The 25,309-nt window shown below is 31.1% G+C and overlaps 4 protein-coding genes across 4 annotated transcripts; 3 read left to right on the forward strand and 1 right to left on the reverse strand.

Annotated features, from left to right (window-relative positions):
• Positions 1 to 542: 542 nt before the first annotated feature.
• Positions 543 to 6,706, forward strand: LOC108721850 (uncharacterized). Its single transcript, XM_018446626.1, has 8 exons — positions 543 to 569; positions 706 to 1,539; positions 4,398 to 4,544; positions 4,707 to 4,973; positions 5,053 to 5,103; positions 5,254 to 5,456; positions 5,591 to 5,750; positions 5,847 to 6,706. The coding sequence occupies exons 2-8, from the start codon at positions 1,140 to 1,142 to the stop codon at positions 5,990 to 5,992; spliced, it is 1,374 nt and encodes a 457-aa protein (XP_018302128.1). The 5' UTR covers positions 543 to 569; positions 706 to 1,139; the 3' UTR covers positions 5,993 to 6,706.
• Positions 6,707 to 8,351: 1,645 nt separating this feature from the next.
• Positions 8,352 to 10,279, forward strand: LOC108721853 (uncharacterized). Its single transcript, XM_018446628.1, has 4 exons — positions 8,352 to 8,512; positions 8,682 to 9,065; positions 9,163 to 9,394; positions 9,490 to 10,279. Exons 3-4 carry the CDS (start codon positions 9,185 to 9,187, stop codon positions 10,183 to 10,185), a joined length of 906 nt encoding a protein of 301 aa, XP_018302130.1. The 5' UTR covers positions 8,352 to 8,512; positions 8,682 to 9,065; positions 9,163 to 9,184; the 3' UTR covers positions 10,186 to 10,279.
• Positions 10,280 to 10,317: 38 nt separating this feature from the next.
• On the reverse strand, positions 10,318 to 11,046 carry LOC108721854 (uncharacterized). Its single transcript, XM_018446629.1, has 2 exons — positions 10,875 to 11,046; positions 10,318 to 10,733 (listed from the first exon to the last, which is right to left on the reverse strand). Exons 1-2 carry the CDS (start codon positions 11,030 to 11,032, stop codon positions 10,379 to 10,381), a joined length of 513 nt encoding a protein of 170 aa, XP_018302131.1. The 5' UTR covers positions 11,033 to 11,046; the 3' UTR covers positions 10,318 to 10,378.
• Positions 11,047 to 12,441: 1,395 nt separating this feature from the next.
• Positions 12,442 to 19,006, forward strand: LOC108721846 (probable cytosolic oligopeptidase A). The gene is made up of 11 exons (XM_018446618.1): positions 12,442 to 12,609; positions 13,548 to 13,687; positions 14,009 to 14,394; positions 14,593 to 14,749; positions 14,845 to 15,081; positions 15,380 to 15,506; positions 15,789 to 16,170; positions 16,288 to 16,400; positions 16,548 to 16,715; positions 17,633 to 17,764; positions 18,363 to 19,006. The coding sequence occupies exons 1-11, from the start codon at positions 12,524 to 12,526 to the stop codon at positions 18,586 to 18,588; spliced, it is 2,154 nt and encodes a 717-aa protein (XP_018302120.1). The 5' UTR covers positions 12,442 to 12,523; the 3' UTR covers positions 18,589 to 19,006.
• Positions 19,007 to 25,309: the final 6,303 nt, after the last annotated feature.

Here is a 25,309-nt window from a genome sequence, read left to right on the forward strand (position 1 = left end):
ATTGTAGACCCCGCATTAGTGGGAATCGTAAGGTCGCAAACAAATCGACCAATCACAATCAAAATTAAGATCTCGAGTTTTTAAACACTCAACTGTGATTGGCCGATTTGCTTACGGCTTTACGACTAAAATTTTTGTACGTGTGATGGCCTTAAGGCAGTCTTAAAATAAGAACGGACTATAAATACCGCCCTATTACATCATTCACGGGTTAGACAAGGATGATTGATCGTTTCCCCCTTGTCTAACTCGCAATAGTATGGAAAAGAACCACAAAAATGTGAACATTACCCTACGAGGTTTGGTACACGAAAAAGGCTGGGATATTCAATCTCAGGGATATTCCTCTCTATACAACGTCCAATTCCGCCATGCATGGATCTATCTCTTTTTTCTTCATACCCGGCGTCTTAAGTATCCAGATTGGCGGTGCCTCTTTGATACTCGTAAGATTATTGTAATTATATCAATAGTAAATAAAGTTAAGACAAATTAAGTTGTTAGAAAAGATATGCATTGTGTAAGTTCCGGGAATTGATCATATCTGGCGACGACTTCGGAAAATTCACGTGCGTTATTTATAACCTTAAATATGCTCTAAGTTTATAACACTTCATTCAAGGTTACTACGTATTATAAAATTATAAGATACATACAAAATCAGCACAATGTCTCTAATCGGAAATATTGAACCATTTAATCCAGACCAAGCTGACATAACAACTTATATTGAAAGAATAGAACAATTATTTATTTGTAATGATGTGAGTGAAAAGAAGAAAGTGTCACTTTTCTTGACTTTGTTAGGGGGAGAAGCTTATAATGTTTTAAAAGATCTTTTGTCTCCACAATTACCTAGTCAAAAGACGTATACTACTTTAAAAGAGACGTTAATAAATCATTATAATTTAAAAAGACTTATAGTAGCGGAACGATACAAATTCTACAGTGCAAATCAAGATAGTAGTGAAGATATTAAATCATACCGAACTAAATTGAAGAATCTATCAAAATATTGTAAATTTGAAGGATTTTTGGATGAAGCTTTGAGAGACAAATTCGTCTTCGGTTTACATTCAGAACAAATTAAACAGATATTGTTGACGGAGGATGATTTAACGTTTAAAAAGGCATGCGAAATGGCCACAAAAATGGAGTTGACAGAATACCAAAGAGTTACCATGCCTAGAAATGATGAAGAGAATATTATTAATCAATTGGATAACGATAAGAGTGATGGAAAGCTAAATGAAGAAAGTAATCAGAGTAAATCAAATGAATATTTAATTCAAGCAAATCAAGAGTCAAATGATAAAACGACGCCTATAAGACAAATGTGTAAACGATTTACCAAAGTTCATAAAGATTATAGTGCTATGAATTCGAGATGTGTTTCATGTAATCAAGTGGACCATACATCATCCAAATCTTCTACATCTAAAAACAGAGCTTATAATATAGAAAATCAAGAAGACAAACAAAATCAGGAAGAGAATAATCATATTTTTGAATTAAAGTTTATAGATATCGATACAATTGGTGAGTCTGAAAACAGCAAGTTGAAATATGTATTGAAAAATAACTAGTATTCTAATAGAAGAAAGTTGCCAATATTGATAGGCGAGCAATTTATTCCCATTTTCAATTCATTGACCTTTCAAGAAACGTTCCAAGAAAGGTCTGAAAATTATTTAATTCGATTCTTCATATTATTCTGCGAAAAAAACATCTATATACACTTTATTTTTTATGTGGTCGTTAAATAGTTATTAACGATTTTTTGTTTAAAAAATCTAAACTTCGAATAAAAATTCTGAAAAAATTATATAAGCTTAATTGGATCAAAATAAATAGTTTTTATCTTTTAGACTTTTTTCTTAATCAATAGTTTTTTAGATAAAAAATGTCTAAGTTTGAAAAATGACTACTTTTAGAATTTTTTTTCTCATAAACTAATAATCTAATTAGTACGAATAAAAAACGGAAATATAGAGAAATATAAAGAAGAAATATTATCTATAAATATAGAAAAGTTTTTCTACAAATTCAGTGTTTCCTTCTGGCCAATTCTTTTACGACTATTTGTGATTTCTTTCATTTTTACCTTGTAACATTCTAATTTTTTAATTCTTATATAATGGCTTATTAAGTTTAATTGAAGTTTAATTATTGTAATGTTATGCGACTGAAGACTTTGTAAAGTTACAATTATTTATTAATTTCAATGTATTGGACATATTAGATTTTTTTTTGTAACGTCTTGTTTTTGTTCTCTAGCCTTTTTTTTATATATTATTATATTAGTTTTCAATAATGAGCTGGTTATTTGTATTTATCTTTTATCAAATTTCTACTATACACCCACAATTAAATAGATTGATATAGTGGAAAGGGGAAATACAAATTGTCAAAAAATGTCAATCAATCTAAACAGGAGTTTATTTGTTGAGCAAAGAAAAAAATAACATATGTGGTTTGATAAATAATTTATTAGAATTTTTGTTTATATATAGAATTACATTTTAAAAAAATACTGGTCATCAACTGGTGTATCATTAGCAGAATACATTTTTGGCCTAGAATAAAATTTGTTTTAATTAATTTGTCGAATGTAAGTAAAGTAATCCAATTTTATCAGTAAAAAAAAATAAAAATGTTCCATAGAAAATCTTATTTATATTATAAATTAAGAATTATTAGACAAAATTATGGCTAAAAGGGAAAAGAATCCCATACAAATATGGAAAAATGCTTTCGGTTGAATTGGCTGAATTTTTTATATGTGTAGTTCTCGTCATTCTGAACAAATGTGTCTCAATGGGCACAACTTGATCCTATAGCTAGTTTCAGAGATATAGGCAGTCAAAGTGTCTTCTGCCGAAAAAGCGAACTACATACGCATATTATTAACTCTTTAGGGCTTTATTTCTAGTATATATGAGTTAAATATTGTGTTACAATGATAGTAATATGTATTAGTTCAATAAATATTGTAATAATTATAATAATATATATAATAATAATCATATAAGTATAATTACAATTATATTACGATCATAATTATAATTATATATTTGTCTAAAGTCACACCATATCAATCTGAAGGCTCATAGTATGACTCCGGAAGGTAAAATGTTGAAATCATATATATTTTCCTGTTCTCAGCGTTACCCAGGATCAACGACATGGACATGGCTGAGAGCAGGAAAATACATATGGTAACCATGATAGTGTATTCATAGTAATACCTAGTACTTCATCTTTTATTATTTTTGGTACATACAACACATCATTTTAATTAATTGACTGAATTCTCATGAGAGATTGACAAAAGCGAATAAACTGAAACTCATACACACACACGCGCGCACATGGGATCAGATAACCACGTCCATTGATCCTGGGTAACGCTGACAGCAGGAAAATATACATGGTTTCAACATTTTATATTCCGAAGTCATACTATGAGATTTCAGATTGATATAGTGTGACTTTAGACAAATATACAATTATAATTATGATCGTAATATAATTGTAATCATATTTATTTATATAATTATTATTATATATATTGTAATTAATATCATTGTAACTATTTAACTTATATATATTAAAAATAAAGCCCTATGGAGTCGATAATGATGCATATGTAGTGCACATCGCTTTGTCGACAGAGGATACTTTGGCCGCCTCTAAAACTAGCCATAGATCAAGTTGTGCCCATTGAGACATTTGTTCAGAATGACGAGAACTACAACATATAAAAAATTCAGCCAATTCGACCTTTTCCATATGTTTTATGCAGGGTCCTTTCTAAAATCCTCAAACTTTTAATTTATACAATGCAGTACATACAAGATGAGTAATATATTGAAACATACAAATAATATCTCCTGTATCTTCAATAGGGTTGTGTAAATATAGAAGAAGTTCTACACTGTACAAGATGTTGAAATATCACCAACTTGTAATGTCATTAATATAATACTAACTGCTCTTCTTAATTTTAATCCTAAAGTAGAAATTATATCTGATAGAGAGGAAGAGTTTGTTGGAACGACACCCTTAGCAGATGATAACTTAGAACACCTGTTTGTTGAATACTACAACTTTTTAAGTTATGCATTATAATAAAATTACGAAATCTCCCAGGAAGTTTATAAAGGAAAAGAGAAATAATATTTAAGTAATAGCAGTGTAAGTTAGCTTTAAGCCTGATATAAACCAATCTTAAGTTAATATTCTTTTGTATAAATACCCAGATAGGCGACTCGCAAGATTATTGTAATTATTAGTAACATATTTATTATCAGTAACATAATAAAATTAAGCTGTCAGAGAGTAGATGCTTTACGTAAGTTTCTGAAGACAATCGATACAAAATTTCATATTTACAGATACTTTAGAAGAGGCACGGAAAAAAGCAGGTCCTAATTACGCAACTTGTGACGAAAGCAGAAGGCATGAAAAAAGAGTCATACACGAAAAACAATTTGACGATACATTATATGATACTTGTGATGACAGTATAGATGAAGATTGCGGTAATTTAATTTTATAAAATTATATTTTATTTTTATTGTTCCAGAAATCAAAGTTTTTTCAATAATTGTATTTTTTAAATTTATTTTAATCTTGTATCGACGATTTGGCATAAAATAAACTGTGTTCACATTTAACTAATTTTTATTATATTTTTTTATCAGATTCACCTTCGCAATTACAGACTTCGTACAAGAAGATAAAAATAAATGAAAATTGGGAGTCTGGAAAGAAATCTTTGCATGACAAACAATTTTTGCATAAAAAGCAAATCTCGTGCAATAAAGTCTCACAAATTGTCGCCTTATCTACACCAAAGCATTCATTGTATGATAAATCACAAACACAGATAGTTGATCCACTACAAATAGTACAAATGGATGAGTGTAATGAATCGTCTGAATTTGGACAGCAAGAAATTAATGTACAAAGTAAAAATTCAAAATTATTTTATCTTTTTAAGTTGATATGATAAAATGTCCACAATTGATACAATAACACTTCTTTTAGATCTTGAATTTATTTCAACTACTGCTCCGTCAGCTACAGTTAGTGACATTGGTAAGAATTATATTTTATACTTATTTTTCTTAATTTATTATATACATTGTAAGCATATGATACTTTAAAGTTTAACTCATAGTGTGTTTTGATTAGAAGCAATATGTTAAAAGAAAAATTTATACGCTGTCTTAATTGATTTCATTTCAGAAAAGCTGATTCCGCTTTGTGAAGAAACATTAAGGTATGTAAAAAGCATTGATAGAAGGCTGAGAGTTTTGGAAAGAGGCGTTGTTAATGAGGAAGAGCCTGAAGGAATGAACGTATTCGATAACATACTTCCGATCAATTCAATACAGAATCTTAAACAATTTGAAGAAAGCATTGAAACAGCTGAAATAAAAACGAAATTCGTAAGTTAATTTTTAAAAGTATAAATATTATTTATTATATAATAGTAGTATGTTAAATTACACATTTCATTTATTATTTATTTAATTGCTTATGAATATGTTTATATGATCTAATTAAGTTGTATGTTTTCAAGATGGAATTTATGAAAAGAATCGGAGGCAAAGGCAACAAAAATATGATACAACGATGTATGAGCCGTTTATTTACAAATGAATTCGGCATAAGTTGTTCTTGGTGTGGTCGCGGGAATAATTATCGCATGTGCGATTTAAAATGTATCCAAGTTCTAAAAAGTAAGTTATTTTAACAAGTTGCATATTTTTATTCTTTATTTAAATTCATAAGGATTTTATTTGTAATATTAACTGTATTATTGAATGTTTTGTTAGTTGTGTTAAGAGCCAGAGGTATCAACGAATGCGAATTTGAAACTATAGCAAGCGAATGGTTCCGGCTTAGTAAGCTGCGATATGATCGCGAGAATAAAAAGGTATTGCCTACTGATGATTGTGATACACAGGAAAAGGAGACATAATCTATTATATTGTAACGATGTATCTCGCATCGTTTCCCAGTGGCACACTTGCCACATATCCAATTGATCATCCGCACTTCTTTTTAATTTTTCAAACTGACACTTACAGACATTTTTAATCTTTTAAATCGTGAACGTTAATTGCAAGGCTTCGCAGGCCGGAGTACGATGTGCCGATCGGTATCTTGATCTCGTCCACTAAGGAAACAATTTTGATTAAACATTCGAGTGGTATCGGGATATTGATGAAATTGACAAAAGCCGTACGAAAATCCCCAATTAATCCTTGTAATACACATTTATAAAGCAAATTTTTTTGATAGACAATTTTTATTAATATTTGTATTTATATGTCTTTTATATATGTTTTTTGGGTTGCTGATTACAAGACTTGTGTACGTCTGCGATTTCGAACTCGCAACTGCGATCCCAACCGATTTGTATCGACTGATTCTCTGTAATAGAATTATACTTATCTTTATAGTCATTCTCAATCATTTGCGAACGCATTATAATATTCGCGACCGCATTGTTACCATTGTAAATAGGTGCATATCGTCTATTCATCATCATGCGCATTGTTGTATATGGTCGTATTTCTGTCTTTTCATGTATTAGATTGTAGAACAAAAATACGTAACGTTACGAATCAATATTCAAGCAGTTATAACTTTGTTAAATATGAACAAAATTTAAATTTCAAAAAGGATTTTAAAGCCCTATTTTTAAAAGATTATTATATCTTTTGAATTTCTACGAGTTCGCTAATTTTTACATATAGAAAATTATGAACACCTCAAAAAATTCGTGGTTCGGAACCGGCATTAAAACTAGGTCCCGTGCTTGTGGTAATTGAATTAAATAATTAATATAATCAGCGTGCGCATCAGAAGTCTAATGTAAAAGGAAGAATAAGAAGAAAATTACGAGCTGGTCGAAATGAGAAATGTCCTTTTTGTGAACCTGTTACGTGTCCGAACAAATTTTTAACTTTCTAACATGAAAATTTAAAATTTTTTCTATAAAATCGAGATTTCAAAAAATGTTTTTAACATTTTTTTTCTTATTAAGTTATGACGGATTAAATAAAAGGAGCATTTTGATTGTTCATGACTTCGTTAAAATTCATCGCAATTCGAAAAACAAATTCTTCATGCTGAAACTGGCAAATATAGTGGCCAAATTTTTTTAAAAACGTATATGTAATGCTAATGAGTAGCGCTACGAACTCTTATTTCAACCCAATATATTACTAATTTCTAAATAAATGTTTGAAATGTGTCTCGAGTGTGTTTCTCCTTTCCGAACACCTTTCAAACCCAGAGATCCAACCAGTTAATTCACGTCGAAAGGCATATTGTTTTAATGTGATTATTTTAATGTACTTGATATTTTTTTACACTTATTGTTATCAAGGATTTTAACAAATTTTTTAAGTTATGTTGCAAAGTGAAATACAGTTAATAGCGATCTATTTATTTTAATCAGAGCATTAAAAAAATAATGTTATAACAGTATAATTTTATTTTTATATATTTTTTGTTACTGTATGTCAATTTGTATAAGAAAAAAATACATTAGTTAAGTTTATGTTAAATAATATTTAAAAGATATAAAATATTTCGTGCGCAGGTAGAGCGGACTAAACTGAGTCAAAAAGTCCTCTATCCTTACAATTTTCGCAATAGTTAAGATATTACTAAAAACCGCTGAATATTGATTTTCAATAATTTTTACTCAACTACTATCAACTTTACTGAAAAACGGCACAAGAGACAAAAATTATTTTTTTCTTCTCATAGAGCTTTAAGAATTTTTTCAGAATTTTTTATCAACTTTTTAATACTGTATTTTCTTACTGGCAACTATTTTTATCAATATGAGAAAATGCGACATTAAAAAATTCTGAAAAAATTCTCAGAACTTTATCATAGCGTTTTCGACCCAATCGGGTTTGCACCAATCTGGGTTGGATTAATCTTTCCTATTGATTGACGTTAGGCCAGAATCAGACTAGGCATTAAAGATTGAGATTGAAGATTGAAAGATTGAAATTTGACCAATCAAAACAATAGGAGCTAAAATTCCTTTGCTCTCATTGGTCAAGTTTCAATCTTCAATCTCAATCTTCAATGCGTAGTCTGATTCCGGCCTTACCCGCTCTACCAATAGGAGAGCACAAAACGCCATTAATCCAACCTAGATTGGTGCAAATCCGGCCGGGTGGGAAAACGCTATAGGAGCTTAAGGGGCCTACAGACTAGAGCGGCGCAGCGGTGAGCGGCGAGCGATATGCGACAAATGTAACAGAAAATTATTTTTAGCTGTTCACATCAGAGCGATGAGCGGTGAGCGGTGATGCACCGAGCGTTGCCGAACGTGTGTAAAGAGTTCGCAGAATTTGTCAAGTATTATATCGAAAGACTACGATCAAACACAAGAGGAAAATAATAAATCTGTACCATAAGATATGTATTATCGTGCTCCGTCGTTATATTCGCAACGAAAACGACAATATAAGTAAGTAAAGCTCAATACGATTATCTGGAGTAAACCTAACCTATATACGATTATAGCATATTCTATAAAAAAATTTTATGAATGTTTATTTACATATACGTGGAGACACGCGGACGCTTATGTACACCTACCGTTGACAAACGATGACAATTATTGGGTTATCTTTTAGGTACTAAAATAGATACAATGAATGATGAAGATAGGCAACTTTTATTGCTGTTAAGCATTTATTGCAAAAAACGAATGTTTAATCGTAAAAAAATACTATTATTATTGGCGACATGGCATGCTCAACTGGGAAATCATGATAACGTTCAACAGCGAAAACGGCGATGGTGGGTTCGTCCAATTAACCAATTTCGATTGGAACAAGGAGATGGAAACCAACTTGATTGAAGAAATGAGATTGTCGGATACCGAAGTCCATTTTCAATACACTCGTATGACAAGAGTTGTATTTGACGAACTTCTTACAAAAGTTGGACCAAAAATTGAAAAACTAGCAACATATTGTCGAGAACCTATTTCTGCTAGAGATAGATTATACATTAAGGTAAGATCTTGGAATACAACGAAATTTTCAAAGATTACGTTTTCTTTTGAAAGTTACAAAAAAGTTTAAACTGATTATTTCTTCATTCTTATTACAGATATTTAGCAACTGGAGACAATATGTCTTCGATAGCATATGCATTCCGGGTTGGACGTAGTACAGTCTCTGGTATAGTGCACGAAACATGTCAAGCATTATGGGATAGTCTATACGATGAGATGTTTCAACCAACGGAAAGTGGATGGAAAGCAGTAGCAGATGAATTTGAGAGATTTTGGAATTTCCCTCATTGCATTGGTGCGCTAGATGGAAAGCATATCAACATACAGGTAAGTTTATTCCTCATTATATAATAGTAATAATCTTTCATTCTATCCATATGTTTTCACAAACAACATATTAATTTATAAACTTGAATTTGCAGGCACCACCAAAATCTGGGTCATCTTTTTTTGATTATAAAGGACATCACAGCATTCATCTAATGGCAATAGCATCAGCAAGATATAAATTTTTGCTTGTTGATATAGGAGCAGAAGGTCGCCATAGTGATGGTGGAGTTTTTATGAACTCGTTAATGGGTTGTCGATTTCGAAATAACGAGATGAATGTACCACCTCCATCAGCAATTGTTATAGATGGGGAATCAATGCCGTATGTTATAGTAGCAGATGAGGCATTCCAATTGAGCAATTTCATTTTGAGACCTTATCCTGGACGAGCAATTTCAGATGAACGAAGGATTTTTAACTATCGCTTAAGTCGAGCACGAAGAGTAATCGAAAACGCTTTTGGCATAATGGTAGCTCGCTGGCGAATTCTTACTAAAACAATCTGTACATCGTTGCTGACAGCTGATAAAATTGTGCAGGCTTGCGTTGTACTTCACAATTTCTTAATGAATAAGTCCAATTACTGTAATCGTGGATTTGCCGATGAGTTCAATGGATGTGAAATTATTGAAGGATTATGGAGGAACGAGTTGCAAAACAATACAGCATTGACTCCCTGTGGCTCTGCAGGCAGCAATACACATTCACGTATTGCTGCTTTAGGAAGAGAAAAATTCAAGCACTACTTTTTAAATGAAGGCGCTGTTCCATGGCAGCGGGGATTGTGATTGGTTATTGATGAAGTTTATAGAATGAATTCACGAATGAAGTTCTAATTTTCTTAAGTTATTCCATTTATTTCATATGAAGATTTAATAAAAAAAAGTGACATGTAAAATAATAGTCTATTTTGTGTCCTATTATCGTATAAAAACAACGTTTTATTTTATCTCTGTCCATAGTTCTTCCTCTTTCTTTAATCTACAATTCTTCTAGTTCAACTTTCATCACTTCTATTATTATGGCATGCGTTAATTTTATATAACGTTTCCTATCGAGTTTCTTCATGCGTGCGAGTAAAAACTGACAGAAAGCTTCTTCCTCTTCAACTGGTTTTGATATTTCTTTCATCAAAAGATCATTAACCACACTAGAAGATTGGCTTCCTGACGAGATGGAATTATTGCGTGATCGTTTACTTTTACGTGAAAATGTTTCTGATGATGAAGTTTCTGATTGGTTGTTACAGGGTGATCCGAATGGTGATATCTCTTTGGCTATAGACGGTAATGGAGTGGATAGTGTAGTTTTAATGGTTCCGAGATTACTACTTGTGCTGTAAACATAACAGAAAAATTATTTATATCCTCAGATATTGATATTTAGTAGGACAATATCTATATATAAGCTTATATTACTGCATACACTTAGTTAAGCAAATAAGAAATGTTATTCGTGATTAACTTTTGACATCTACCTTCGAATGTCCACTGCAGGAATAAGAAACTGAAGACACTGATAATATTTCCAGGGTTCTTGTGTTTTTTGCACACCACTACCACTGGGTACATACTTTTTCTCTTCTTTAAACTTTTTGCGAAACGTGTCCTTTAGGTTTTTCCATTTTTTTGACATATTACTGGATCAACATCTGCAGTCATGTTTTTTTCATTAGTTTACAGAAAATTTTGTATTTGCAAAAGTATAACAGCAGGCTCGGTTAGTGTACATGAATACAAGAGACAAGCGTGACAATACAGAATAGATAGGATAAAAAGAAATAGTATTGCAGATACTGATTGACGGAAAAAGTATAACAACCAAGCAATATTAATTCGCTACATCAACTATAAGATGAACTTAATACTTTAGCCAAGCCTCCTATAAAAAGCACATGTGTATTCGAGTAAACATTATTTTAACCAAACTAAGTAATATAAAAATTTATAAACCGAAAAATACACTTCAGCAAAATATGATTATAAAAATATTAATTTTTCTTGGAAAGAAAAGTGCCTATTAATAGGATTTTCCATTGTCCAAAAATTATTGATATTACTCAAGGATCTTCCAACTTCTTCCCATGATTTTTTTATTGCTGTTGGTCCCCGGAATTTTAAGTCCAAACGGTGATCCCACAAACAAGATCTCTCTTTCACTTCTATTATGAGAAGCTCTTCGAATGTATCGGTGATGGAAGGATCACATGCCACCTATGGACAGCGAATAAAAAAAATTAATTCTAATTCACTGTTAGTTAAAATCTTATTTATTGTTAGAGGTAATTCTTTCATTTTGAGTGAAAACATGTCGAATGAGTGTATTTTTATTAAGATTTTAGGTAGGGTATGATATTCTAAATAATTACTCTGTTCAAAATTATAGAAAAACAATTAAAAAGTTTACCTCTACGTCGTCATCAAGATATTCATAATCGTTGTAATTTTCATCCATTATTGTGACTATGGTGACTACTTGTATTATTTTTTGTAGGTTCTGTTTCACATGCGACAACGGTAAAATTGTTTATGCTCTCGTCAAATCTGTAGTTAGCAATAGTTACCGCTCGCCGCGCGCGATAAATCTTCAGACTTGATCAACTTTTTCTGCGATGCCACTCGGACCGTGCGGCGGATGTGATGTCACGCAAAAGCGTACCTCTCATTGGCTACCGCTCGCCGCTCACCGCTGCGCCGCTCTGGTCTGTAGGCCCCTTTACTAAAGCATTGGGTGCGTTCAGCAGAACGTTTACCCTTTAGGGTAGGCATATAAAAAATAATTTTTTGTCCACCTTGAAAAATCAAGTTAAAATGATTCTTGTTTACGAGTAAATGCTCTCCTCTCTGTCGATGTATATTGCTCGCTCGTGATATATACAAGGAGTATTCAAAGAAAGAAGTCTGAGGAGAAAACTCTGCTATTAATAAATAAATATGCATTTATTATGCAAGTTTGTTTGAACAGGTTCTAATCGCGCGGCGATATCGATTAATGTCGATATATCGTACGCGCGATTCCGATGTATCGATGAAGTCTTAGCGACTTTTAGGTTGGATAACCTTTTTCAATTAGTTTGTGCGATGAGTCTTTTACGTTATTTGAAAAGAAATTGTCTTATCGCGTAAAATGGCGGTGTCCTTTTTAGGTAAAAGAATCGCTTTAACGCGACGGAATTTCTTGAAAATTCCGAAGCGACATGGATATATAGTCTTGTAAGTTTATCTTCCTTTACTTTGTTATTACATATAGGTTAGGTTCCACTGATTCTCGCGTGTCCTTTTATAATAATGATTACTGCGTTTTATATAATTTTATTGTTTCTCTTATATTTGTGCATACCTTTAGTATTGTATTCTTTTTTTACTTTTATTAATTAGTTATACGTTTCAACTATACTTTTTTTGGCGTTTAGAGATTCAATCTTGTCTACATTTTCATTCATATGTTTGAATTTGCTTTTTCTGTTATTCATTTAATTTTTTTCGATTATTTGATTTATTTATGTATTTATTGTACATTTATGGGTTATTTTTATTGTTTAATATTTGTTTAATATTTCTTATCTATTTAATTATTTAATTATATATTTATTGCATATTTAATTATTATTTACATATTATATAATATAAATATACTTTTTATAATGTTATTTAATTTATGTTTTTAAATATCTATGTTGTTATTAAATGGATATATTAAATACATCTTAAATATATTAATTTATATAATTAATCAAAATATGTCAAAAGGCTCAATAAAAATAAATAATAATGTAAAAGAGGGCTATGAGCCTAAACGAATACATTTAATCGATAATTAAATCATACAAATACAAACAAAATTAATTATGTTTCTTTAATTAATTAATTTTTTGAATACTTTTTAAATAATTAATTTTTTTAATACTTCAGACCTCAATTTATATTTTATTTGTACTTATTTTAATATTGCTAAGAAAATTCATAACTGACTTTTGTTATGACATTGAAAATGACCCGATCGGGTACGAAACGTTTGTTTGTATTTGTATGATTTAACTATCAATTAAAAGTATTTGTTTAGGCTCGTAACCCTCTTTTATATTATTATTTATTTTTATTGAACCTTTTGACATATTTTTTGATCACATTGAATTATTTAAACATTAAAGATCCAAATCAGAGAAAAATCCTTTACTGAAGGATAACAATTTGCCAGAGTTTAACACAATTACAATCGAAAAATGTATAGCAGCTATTGGAAAACAAACTGTAGATTTTGAAGAAAAGATGAAAAGCCTGGAAAAAATAAGTAAGTATTAAATATCAACCAAAGGTAAAGTATTACTTAATTATTAAAAAATATTAGTATTAAAAGATATTTTATATTAAAAATATTAATTAAATATATTTAAGTATTAATTTTATTTGAATGCTGTATAATTAATATTTAAATATATTGTACAAGCAAATTTTGAATAAGATGTGAATAAAAAGAGAATAAATAATATTAAGAGATTTTCTTATAATCGTTCATAGTAATAATAAAATTAATATGATATGAATTTTTAATAAAAAGAAATATGGTCCAATATGTATAATTACAATTTTTAATTTTTATAATTTTTTACAGCAACAAAAAATTTAGATGTATTTAATGATTGGTTGCATCCAATCGAGGATGCATATCTTCCTCTGGAGACGACTTGGGGCATAGCAAAGACTTTGTATTTTGGCAATCAAAGTTTGATGCCGACAAAATGTTATATGGGTATTCACGAACGTGCTATAAGAGCCATAGCTAGCAAATTTGGCAGTGCGCCACTCTTTAGAGCATGCAAGGAAGCATTGGAGAATAAAGACATCAAATTGACACATTCGCAGAGGAGAGTGCTTATCAAGTATGTGCTAGAAGGTACTTTGAATGGCCTGCATCTGCAAGATAAAGAAATCGAGAAGTATTCAGCCGACTTGAGCTTCATTCTGTCGAAAATCAAGGAATACAAAGCAAAATATGAGGTCTATCACATAACTTGTAATAGATTTATAATAATTATAACACAGTAAAATTAGAAAAGGCTACCGGACTAATCATATTTAAAAAAGCAGCATTATAATAAGGATTTTATTTTTATTATTATAGTGTATTTTTATTAGTGAACATTTGTCTCGAAAAAAGCATAGCAACGAACTGAAATTTAACTTGATCTTTTTTAGAGTTCTACAGCTGTGTATAATATGGTAATACATAACAAACGTGTCGTGGAAGATTTTCCGGAAGACTATCTCAAATCCATCGCAATTGACTCTAGGCAACCTTACATGGGTCCTTGGAAAATCACTTTAAAGCCATATATCCTGCAACCGTTTATGGGTATGCATCCTTCATATTTTCATTTAAAAAGAAACGTGAAATTCTCTCTTAAGACTAAAATTTTAATTAATAATGATTTCTATTTTCTCAATTAGAATATTGTCCTGATCGTAAATTGAGGGAGGCGATCTGGGATGCTGATGTCATCCGGTGCTCTAATTATCAGGAAAGATCTGTTCAGGCCAGCGTGACATTGGAGGAACTCCGATCAAGAAGAATTGAACAAGCAAAACGTTTGGGATTTAAGAATTACGCAGAGATGAGCATGGAGACAAAGATGGCCGGCAATCTGGAAAATTTGTACAACACACTAGAAGTTCTTCGGAGTACTGGTAATTAATTTATTATGAATGAGAAATATAATACAGAGAAATAATCGAAAATTTATTATAGAATATTTATACACTTGTTAAAATTAATTTGTTGACAACTTGTTGAAATTATGAAAGAACGATAATGTTTTATCATTAATTAGATCTATTAGAAAAAAATATATTTTATCAAAATTATATATTATTAAAATTATGTATATATAATATTATAAATAATAAATAATGTTAGATTTTGATAATATTACTTGATTAATTAATAATTACATGAAATTGATGAACAATTATCTGTTTTTTTAAGCATTACCAATTCAGGAAAAGGAAATCGCAAGTTTAACCGAATTTGCAAAGGAGAGAGATTTTAATGATATTATAAGGGTATGGGATATTGCATTTTGGGGTAGAAAACAACGTCATAGTATGTATGTGTAAGTAAATTGGTATAAGAAATATCTTACATATACTTTATCCTACAATACTATATTAAAAAGTTGTTTTTTTAAGTATAATATATGTATTTGTATATTAAAAAATTATGTTGCGCTCGCGCGATTGCATTTTAAAGAGAATATAATTATTTGAAAGCAAATTAAAATTTTCTACATTGTAGAATTTAAGTATTGATATTTGCTAAGTTTATAACATTGTATAAAATATTGTAAAATAATATATCTTTAAATACTTTGTCTAATTCCGTGTTCGTTCAGTAGTGACGAAAATGAGTGGAGAGAGTATTTTCCGTTGCCAACTGTGTTGTCGGGCCTCTTCAAACACATCGAGACACTCTTCAATGTGAAAATCATCGAAAGCAAGAAAGCAGATATTTGGCATAAAGATGTCCGGTTCTTCGACATATTCGATTTGAACGGATCCAATGCGGCACCCATCGCAAATTTCTATCTAGATCCCTACGCCAGAGGAACGGAGAAGTTCCGTAGGGAACAAAACTCGGGATGGGTGTCTACAATCAAAAGCAAAAGCAAAGTCGGCAATAGCACTCCATTGATCGCTATGATTTTCAATTTTCCGCCACCGATAGGCAATAAACCTTCTCTTCTTTCCTTCAGAGACGTACAGGTTCTTTTCCAGAAGGTAATATATATATTTGGCTATATATATTTTATACTATTTATAAAATTATAATAGAGTTATATATACATATTTATTTTGTTGAAACATTAATCTTTTATTATTTGTTACACATTACAGTTTGGACACGCTTTGCAACATTTGCTAACTACGATTGAGTACTCTGACATTGCTGGATTGTCATTTGTGGAATGGGACGCGGTATTCATTTGTGATTTCTTCATGGAGAACTGGTATAAAATAAAGTTATTTTTATTTTTATTCTATTCATTTATCTATTTTCCTTATATTTTTAGTACGCTTGTGTCAATATTGCCGTTAATTAATAAGTTAATATCTAATATGTAATTCAATTTTATGTATATATTTAATGGATATAGGTTGTACGAACCATTTATGTTGCAAAAAATCTCTGAACATTACAAAACAAAGGAGCCATTACCTGCGGAGGCTATCGACAGCATTAAAAAGATGAGGTCTCATTTGGCTGGCTATAAGCTTTGTAAAGAACTTTACTTATCACATTTGGATCTGGAACTGCATTCCAGGTGAACGTCGATTTGCAAAAAATCTTTGTTGAACTAATCCTGAATTTTTTTCTTAAATTATTTAAGAGAAATATTTATGCTTTATCAAATATATTTTCAACTTACAGTTTCGACTGAAAATGGGTTACTCTCGGATGTTGAATTTTTTTAACATAACATGCTATTTTTTAGTGTAGATTATATGTAGAAAAATAAGAAACTTGTTTTAAACATTTTTTTAAAATGCTTCCATTAATCTTGAAATAATCTTGAAAATAAATGAAAAATAAAGGAGGATTTAAAAAAAATAAAAGGTATAAATAAAAGAAATAGCGTTTTTTTTTGTAAATTTTGATCTTCTGGATATGATAAAATTATTAAAAAGGTCTTTGCGTTTGGGCAACACCTCGAAAATTAAGCAAGAATATTGAAATTTAGATAAGTTTCTTCTGTTCGTGCTCAATTTTCGAAGTGTTTTTCAAACGCTCTATGAATTTTTTAATAATTGTATTATCATATCCCTCCTGGAATCTCCAAAATCTACAAAAAAAAAACTTTTCTTTTTACTTATATCTTTTTGAACAGAAATTAGCTTCTTTTTAAAATCCTCCTTTATTTTTTATTTATTTTTAAGATTATTTCAAGATCAATAGATTCTATTTCCAATTGGAACCGGAAGTTGATAACATTATCATTTGATAAGGTGTACTTGTTTGTGTAAGATTACTAAATTTTGGAGATTTTTGATAAAAATCACTTTCCTTTGTTTTAAAAGGAGTGTACGGGTGGTCTTAAACACCATGTATATATTTATATCTTATTATATCAATGCTTACAAAATAAACAAAATATTTATCATTCTCTCATACAATAATTCGACGATTCTGAAACAATATCGATCTTTACATCGTTTTATTTTATTTTTTGAAAAATTGCAGTGAAACATTTTGGGTGGCTATGATGAAACGCCTATGGCCGAAATATTTCGTGTTGCCTCTCGAAAAAAGGGACGTTCATGTTTGCAATTTTGATATTATATGGAGTGGCAATTGGGCAGCCGCGTATTTCAGGTATCATATATTAATTTTATATGAATTAGAGAATTCTTGCAAATTGATTTTAATTTAAGATAGTTATATATAATTGTTATCTCAAATTATACCGGGTGTTCCAAACTTTTTGGTACATCGCTTGTGGGCATGTAGAGCGAACTAAACTGAGTCGAAGTCTTCATTTTGTAATTTTTGTAACTTTTTTTTGTTACTTAATGAGTAGAATGTCTGAAATCGAAGCATAAAACAACTTTAAAATATCTTTAAGAGTTATTTAAAAAGCATCTTTAAAATATTTCATAAAGAACTCTGAAAAATAAATAAAGAAAAAAAAGGAGTAAGTTTTATTTTATAAAGAATTCTGAAAGATATGTTTTATGCGCTGATTTTATCTACTTATTCGGCAGTCTAATTATTAATCTCGTTAATTATTGCGAAAAGCACTTTTCGGCTCAGTTTAGTCCGGTCTACTTGTCTACAAGCGGTGTGTCAAAAAGTTTAGGACACTAATATGTGTGTCAAATTTTTCTATTAATGAAGTAATAAAGTTGTTTATATAATTGTTAGTAATTGCTTACAATGCATTGATCGAATCTGTTTAACCGTTAAATTGCAGCAAAATTTGGTCCGAGATGATAGCTGCCGATTTATACACGGCTTTTCAAGAAATCGACGAATTGCAGCAGAAGGAATTAGGTATGAGGTTCCGTAACACGTTTTTATCTTTGGGCGGTAGTTATCCTGCCGCCGAGGTATTCAGGAAATTCAGGGGAAGGGATCCGAGTCCGCAAGCATTATTAAACAATCTTGGATTAACGAGTTCGACGAAGGAAACCAAATGATACGAATATGGTTGAATATAGTACTACTCTTCAAGAGTAAGCAAAAATAATTATTAATTCTGTATAGTAACGGGTACTGTTACTTGGATCCATACATAATATAGATCCAGGAATTAATTCAATTATGAAGTGATCGTACAATGCAATAAATTATCATTTGTTAAATACTGTATTAAAAAAACCACGAATTTTTCGTTTAAATTAACACCTTCGCTACCACATATGTGACACGCCAGTTTGTTTCGAGAGCCCGGCATTGTATATCAAATTTGACATTGGTAATTTGCAGTTTTATGATCATGTAAAGAAATGAAGTTTGTTTTGAACGTTGTTGTGTAAAAGTATCGCAAGAAAAGCTTGGGCTGTGAGGTCGGTTTTTCCAACCACATCGTGGTAGCGAACGTGTTAAAGTGATGTATGGAGGTTAAATAATTTAATAATAAAAAAATATTTAGTGTATTATAAACAAACTTTTTTTTATACTGTGCTTTTTTTGAACTAAAATACTTTCTTACCTCTCTTCCGTCCTAAACCTGTATACATATGTTAAGATAAATTGTTGATACTTTTCCAAGAAAAAATTATGAATGTGTAAAAAAAGTGTTCTGTTAAATTTGACATTGTATTCTTGAATTTTGATTGTTTGATTTTATTATTATCTACAATATTTTTTATTAACCGATAAACAATACTATTTTATCATGTATCGATAATTCTTGCTCTCTGTTCTGATTAGTTCATTTGACCAATCAAAGATGATGGTGGTATCGCGAATCTCTAATTAATATTCAAAACAATTTACTTAATTTATTGTAATCTGGACACATCACCAACTTAAACTAATATGCAATAATATGCAATGCCGGGCAAAGTTAATGTAAGGCAATTAAAATAACGCGATATGTGGCTCTCGCGATAACAAAACATATCTATTTCCTGGAAAGCTATCTATTTCTTTTGGAACTGAAGGTTGCAATCTCCTTGAATAATGCAGATCTGCTTAATATTATAGATTATAGATAATAATTCCTGGAATTACGTTTTGCTAATAATTAGTAATTATCAGACTAGCATAATTATTATTTTACAGATATACGTAGACTGTCTCCGTGAAGCGATTCTAATTAAATTCTGATTGACTTAATCGGTAGTTATCTTAGAAAATTGCTTATTGCAAGATTTTCAATTGTAATTCATTTTTTAAAAATATTTCCTTTTATGTATGCATCAAACAACAAAAGATTGACAGTACATATTAATGAGATATTATATTACTATTATTGCACTACAAATCATTAAAATAATCACTCACTATCAATCAGTCTTTAAACACCCTTCGTGTCAAAGTACTAGCTACACCCGATGGATGTTAACGATATCCAGACAGGATCTGGTTTTCGTTCTCGTTCTGAGATTAATTACTTAATTAACAGCCACGGACAAGCCGAGTTTTTCCGCCGGGCACGCACGTTTTTATCGCGCTTGCTTGTCATCGTTGCCGTTCGACGCGAGATCTTATTTACACCCGTTATATTACGGCGTGGTGGGTAGGTAGGATTATGAGTCACCTTCTCCGCATGAATACTAAATGCCTCGCTGCATCATTATCAGGCGTCGCACGTGCAAAATTTATTTATGAGCTCGTTAATCATGCTTATTTATAGCGAGCGCATTTATTTACTATGTCAATTCTTTATAGAACGATCAAATTCGCTCGTCGCGATTGCTTACAATGGGAACCTAAATGCGTTTTTGTAGTACATATCCGAACTACACTTAAATTTCAGTTATTTCAGAAATCCTGTATAAGTAAAAAAAATCTAACCTTTGGAGAACTGGAAGAAACGGTCTAATTTTTGCAACTATAGTATTAAAAATAACTAAAAATATGTAAAAATATTTCATTATGTTATACATTTAGTGAATGGAACATATTTTTAAAACTTATTTCAAGAAAAACAGCTAACTTTGAAAATATTAACTTATGGTATATTTTTAAAATAAATGAGCATTTTCGTGTACATAACATGGAATTTTTTATTAAGAAATAAAAATGTAATGATAGATTTCTAAAAATGTTATAAAATAAGTTAAAAAAAAGATATCGTTTATTTAATTTTATTGTTAAAAAATGTACACAATTTAAAAGGAATAGTAGTTAAATTTTTGTAAAGTGATTCATTATTGATTTTTACAATATAATACAAGAAAAACATTTTTCATGTGAATTTTATAATCTAGTATCTAGGAAAGGAATGCTTAATTAATATAATTTTTGAAGGAAATTGTGTATCTATCTCCCCTGATTCTGAATTGGACTTTACAACATTAAATTTATAATGTAAAATTATATCCAATTTGAGTTATAAATATCATTTTTATAAATCACCACTTTTAACTCAAGAAAATATATTAAATTTGATTTAAATTTAATGTATTATTTACTAATTGTGTACGTTAATATGGACGTTGTTCGCTTCGAAACCACAGAGAAATGGATGATTTACATTTTGACACACATTAAAAAAATAACAAATATTTTTTATAAGAGAGGATTACTGAAATGATTCACTCGTATCTTGGTAAACTACACTTTAAAGAAATCGTAAAAAAATGTGAGAGAAGTAATGGCAACAAAAAATATACTTAACGTTAGGACAGAATCACTGAAAGGAGTTCAAGAAACAAAATAAAAAAAAAACTAAAAATAATTTAAACGTAAGAAAAAAATCGAATTTGAATTAAAATAAAATTAATAGAAACACTCTCCTAGAGATCGATGGAGAACAAATTTATGTCCGAAATTTACATTCGAAGTTTCTATCGACTTCGCTTCGATTTTAATTAAGCTCCCGCAATTATTATTATTATCTTTTAATTTCAACTTTGGCATATCCGGCGGCTTACTGCATCTTCGGCGAAGGTTTTATTTGAGCCGGCAGCTGTGGAAGTTGGATGGAGGCCGGTGAGCGAAATACGAGATCGTGTTTCTCTCCGTTCGGATTCGAGAACTGACTTACTGACGTAACTTCACGAGTGCGCGCGACCCGTGCTGCAGACGCTGACGCGTCGCTTGTCGCGGCGCGCGCTTTTCGTTACGCCGCGCCGTGCAACGCGATTCGAGAGACACAGAGCGAAGTGACCGCGATGTTTCCTGGAATGCAAGACCCCCACACACGCACGCACACGTTGCAAATGCGCAACGAGTGCACCAGACTGTCTAATCGCGCCGAGAGAGCGCGAAGGAGATTTCGACGAACAGAGAGGCCAGAATCCATGCTCCTTCAACCGTGATGACTCTCTCTCTCTCTCTCTCTCCCCCATCTCTCTTTCTCTTTGTCTGTCTCTCTTTCTCTTTTTTCCTGTCTATCTCTCTTTCTCTTTGTCCGCCCGTCTTTCTGTCTCTATTTTTCACTCATACAGCATTACATCTTCCTATTATACCGGGTGTCTCCTGCCCAATTAATGTTGCAAGGTTTTGATTTATGCGTATATTCATAGTTGGAAATTTTATGTTAAATTGAACACATTTCACGTGTTCCAAACAGTTCGAATGTTTGTCTATTTAAATTTTTGTATTAATTTAATATAAAATGAATGCGTCAGGCAGTGCCACACAAATATTATGTAAAAAATTAAGATGAAAAATAATTGACACAATTTCTAAGCAAATTGTGTATGTAGAGATATATTTTTTCAATAATATTTATAATATATTTAATTAATACGTTATGTTGATTTATATTTAAAATTTACGTTTTAAAATACATTATCATCTATGTTTTTTTTTTATTTACGCATAAAATGTGTTATTCTAACACTAAGAAATGTCAGTGTAACACAAAATATTTAAATAACACAGCAACATTATGTTAAATTAACATTCGGATATGTTAAAAATTCAACACAAAAATTTTAACGAGGACAATATAAATACAAAATGTTTTTTTGCTACGTACGTAAAATGCGTAGGTATGCGACAAATAGATACGTGCAAATGTTGCAAATGAGGTAAGCGTGTCAATTTTTGGCACTGGAAATATGTATGTACGATATTAGCGCGTCGTAATTCAGAACTTCGTCTGACAGTTTTAGCATCCGCGTTTCGTACGTATGAGAGACTAACAAGATTAGATATAAATAACTGCTCACGCACGATATTGAATCAATCAAGGAAAAATGTGTTTTCTATTTTTTAACCATCGGTCATGATGTAAGAGTATTTAAACGCAATGTGTGTCGCAAAGTGTGTCGAAATTGATGTAACTTCAAGGTGTTAAAGCATCTGTGACGTCCAGCACGTCACACATTTGTGTTGTATTTTTCTTCATATTTATCTGATAAGAAAAATTGTATTAGTTGTCGAAAAATTTATAACAGTTTTTTTTTTTGTATAAAATACAGAGTTTCTAAATATGGAAAAAATGAAGCTTCGTATACAAAATTTTCATTTTGCATATTCAGATTTATTTTTGAATAATTGTTATTAATATTGCCCAGATTTTTTGTAATTTCCTTCTTCTCTCTCTTTCTCTTTTTTCGTATGTATATATAAAATAGTTTTTCAATTAATAACAAATCGATTTTATTGTTAAATTATACTTTCGAGGTTTGAAAATTGGAAAATACACAATATTAAAATCTGCAAAATTATAAAAGCTAGTAATAAATGATATGTTCTCCAAAGTTCTGTTAATGAAAGTATTACGGAATATCGATTCGAAATTTATATATTGTATAATAATATAATAAATCGATTTTGATTTTATTCTAAAGTACACACTGCAGAAATACGGACAATAATAATAATTAGATTAATTAGTGTGCTTAATGAATACATCTAATATTCGATAAAATGAATATAAATAATGAATATACTTTTTTGGAGAAATAAATAAATACCTCGATTTGAATAAATATTTTTGTGAATATGGTTACAAATATTTTCGGTTTCGCAATCACTCCCACTTTGCATTATCTGCACATAGCATAGAGTAAACAACAATTACATAGCATAGAGTAAAAACAACGACAGAGGAATAATATTCAGACTTCAAACTTTAAGTCTTTTTTTCAAGTTACATAAAATTATTCGCGCGTTCTTGTTGCGTTCAATTCTTCAATTAACGTTATGTTCGAGAAAATCACATTTGCAAAGGAATTTAAAAAGAATATATTATACACGTAACAGAATGATCGTCATCACAATTGTATTATTCTTTTCACATCCAACTAAAGATTACGATTTTATAAAAACAAAATTTAACAATACGCTATCCAAATAGATTTATCAAAATATGTTGGTTACAGTTAAGGGTTGTTGAAATTTTTTTAGTATTACATTTTCTTTGAATATACTTTGAATGAATACAAATATTCGCAAAATAATCATAATAATTTCATAAATATTTAGGAAACTTACAGTTCCCATGCAGAAATCTAGTATTGGCCAATAGTATATGTGAAAGACAGTAATTTACTTATTTTAAATATTAAAAACATTGTTCTCTGTGTTCAGTGTACTTTTAGTACTCCAAATAAGTAATTAATTACTATCTTTCAAGAATAAATCGATCAATAAATAGTACTGAACAATGTTTTTAATATTTAAAATAAGTAAATAGATTTTTCTAAGTGTTTTGAACGAATATATTTTTAACGTGAAATTTCGAATAACTACAGTTTGTAGCTAATTACAAATTCATAAAGTACCAATATAATAATGGATACCTATTTCAATTATATACATGACATATAATTTGTCATTGGAGTTTCAATTTTAGAAAGTCGTACTTAAAAAATTCATCGTGGAATATCGGAGAAATTGAAATACGGCGGAAAATATTGAAAGAGTACATTCTGCATTTACATATATTCTCCCAAAATCGCACCGAGTCTCGCGACATCGCGGCAATTCGACCGCAGCATTTTTCATTCCGAACAATCACGTTCGTTTGCCTATTTATAAGACAAACTTTCGTTCTCGCGGGCCCGCTTGTCGCCGCTTGTGTATAAACACGCGCTGTGGCGCGAGGTGGGGAGAGTCAGTCGAATCGCGCGCGTCAGTGAGTCGTCGGAGTTCGCGGCGCGAGCATTGTTCGGTGTGGATTCCGCTGCTATCTTCACGTCGCGCCGTGTGCATGCGCGCGCGCGCACGCGAGATATCCCATCGCTCTCCCGGAGTCACCCGAATATATCAAAGCGAACGACGAAGGCTGTAATATACACGCGGCGCTCGGCCATCCTTACAAAGCCGTTGTAAGCCGCCTCGCGCAAATATTGGCCGTGCCTCTCGAGACGGGGAGAAGATAGCGGAGGACTGTAGTTGACGACCGCGAACGAGAGAAAGAAAGGAAGGAAGCTCTCGCTGACGTTTCGAGTGTTTGACGTTCCCAGGTAAACGCGCTCCGCAAAACGCTCCGTGTTTGACGGCAAACACAACGGTCGACGTACGCTTGTCTTCGGTCGGGAGAATTCCGAGAGCGATACGGGAAAGAAAGAAACAGAGAGAGGGGGAGAGAGATATTGTTTACTACCGCGGTGATACGGTGCGTCGGTCGGGCTTCCGCGAACTCCGAATCTCGGTGCGGATTCGAATCGTCGCGTGAGACGCGATAGAATCCGCTGACAACTTCGCGTCGCGCGACGCACGGCGCTAATTCGAATTCGGCTCGCCGCCAACTTCGCGCGATTGCGCGGAGGATTTCAGGCAGTTCGGCGG

The sequence above is a fragment of the Mycetomoellerius zeteki genome, unplaced genomic scaffold, assembly GCF_001594055.1.
Source record: "Mycetomoellerius zeteki isolate Tzet28-1 unplaced genomic scaffold, Tzet1.0 scaffold186, whole genome shotgun sequence".
Lineage (NCBI taxonomy): Eukaryota > Metazoa > Arthropoda > Insecta > Hymenoptera > Formicidae > Mycetomoellerius > Mycetomoellerius zeteki.

Coding starts and splice junctions, on each gene's coding strand:
- LOC108721850 (XM_018446626.1), top strand. CDS start 1,140: ATGGCCACAAAAATGGAGTTGACAGAATACCAAAGAGTTACCATGCCT. Junction 5,104..5,253: donor AGCTACAGTTAGTGACATTG/GTAAGAATTATA, acceptor ATTTCATTTCAG/AAAAGCTGATTCCGCTTTGT. Junction 5,751..5,846: donor ATGTATCCAAGTTCTAAAAA/GTAAGTTATTTT, acceptor ATGTTTTGTTAG/TTGTGTTAAGAGCCAGAGGT.
- LOC108721853 (XM_018446628.1), top strand. CDS start 9,185: ATGTCTTCGATAGCATATGCATTCCGGGTTGGACGTAGTACAGTCTCT. Junction 9,395..9,489: donor GAAAGCATATCAACATACAG/GTAAGTTTATTC, acceptor TTGAATTTGCAG/GCACCACCAAAATCTGGGTC.
- LOC108721854 (XM_018446629.1), bottom strand. CDS start 11,032: ATGTCAAAAAAATGGAAAAACCTAAAGGACACGTTTCGCAAAAAGTTT. Junction 10,734..10,874: donor CCTGCAGTGGACATTCGAAG/GTAGATGTCAAA, acceptor TTATGTTTACAG/CACAAGTAGTAATCTCGGAA.
- LOC108721846 (XM_018446618.1), top strand. CDS start 12,524: ATGGCGGTGTCCTTTTTAGGTAAAAGAATCGCTTTAACGCGACGGAAT. Junction 16,171..16,287: donor TACAGGTTCTTTTCCAGAAG/GTAATATATATA, acceptor TACACATTACAG/TTTGGACACGCTTTGCAACA. Junction 16,716..17,632: donor GATCTGGAACTGCATTCCAG/GTGAACGTCGAT, acceptor GAAAAATTGCAG/TGAAACATTTTGGGTGGCTA.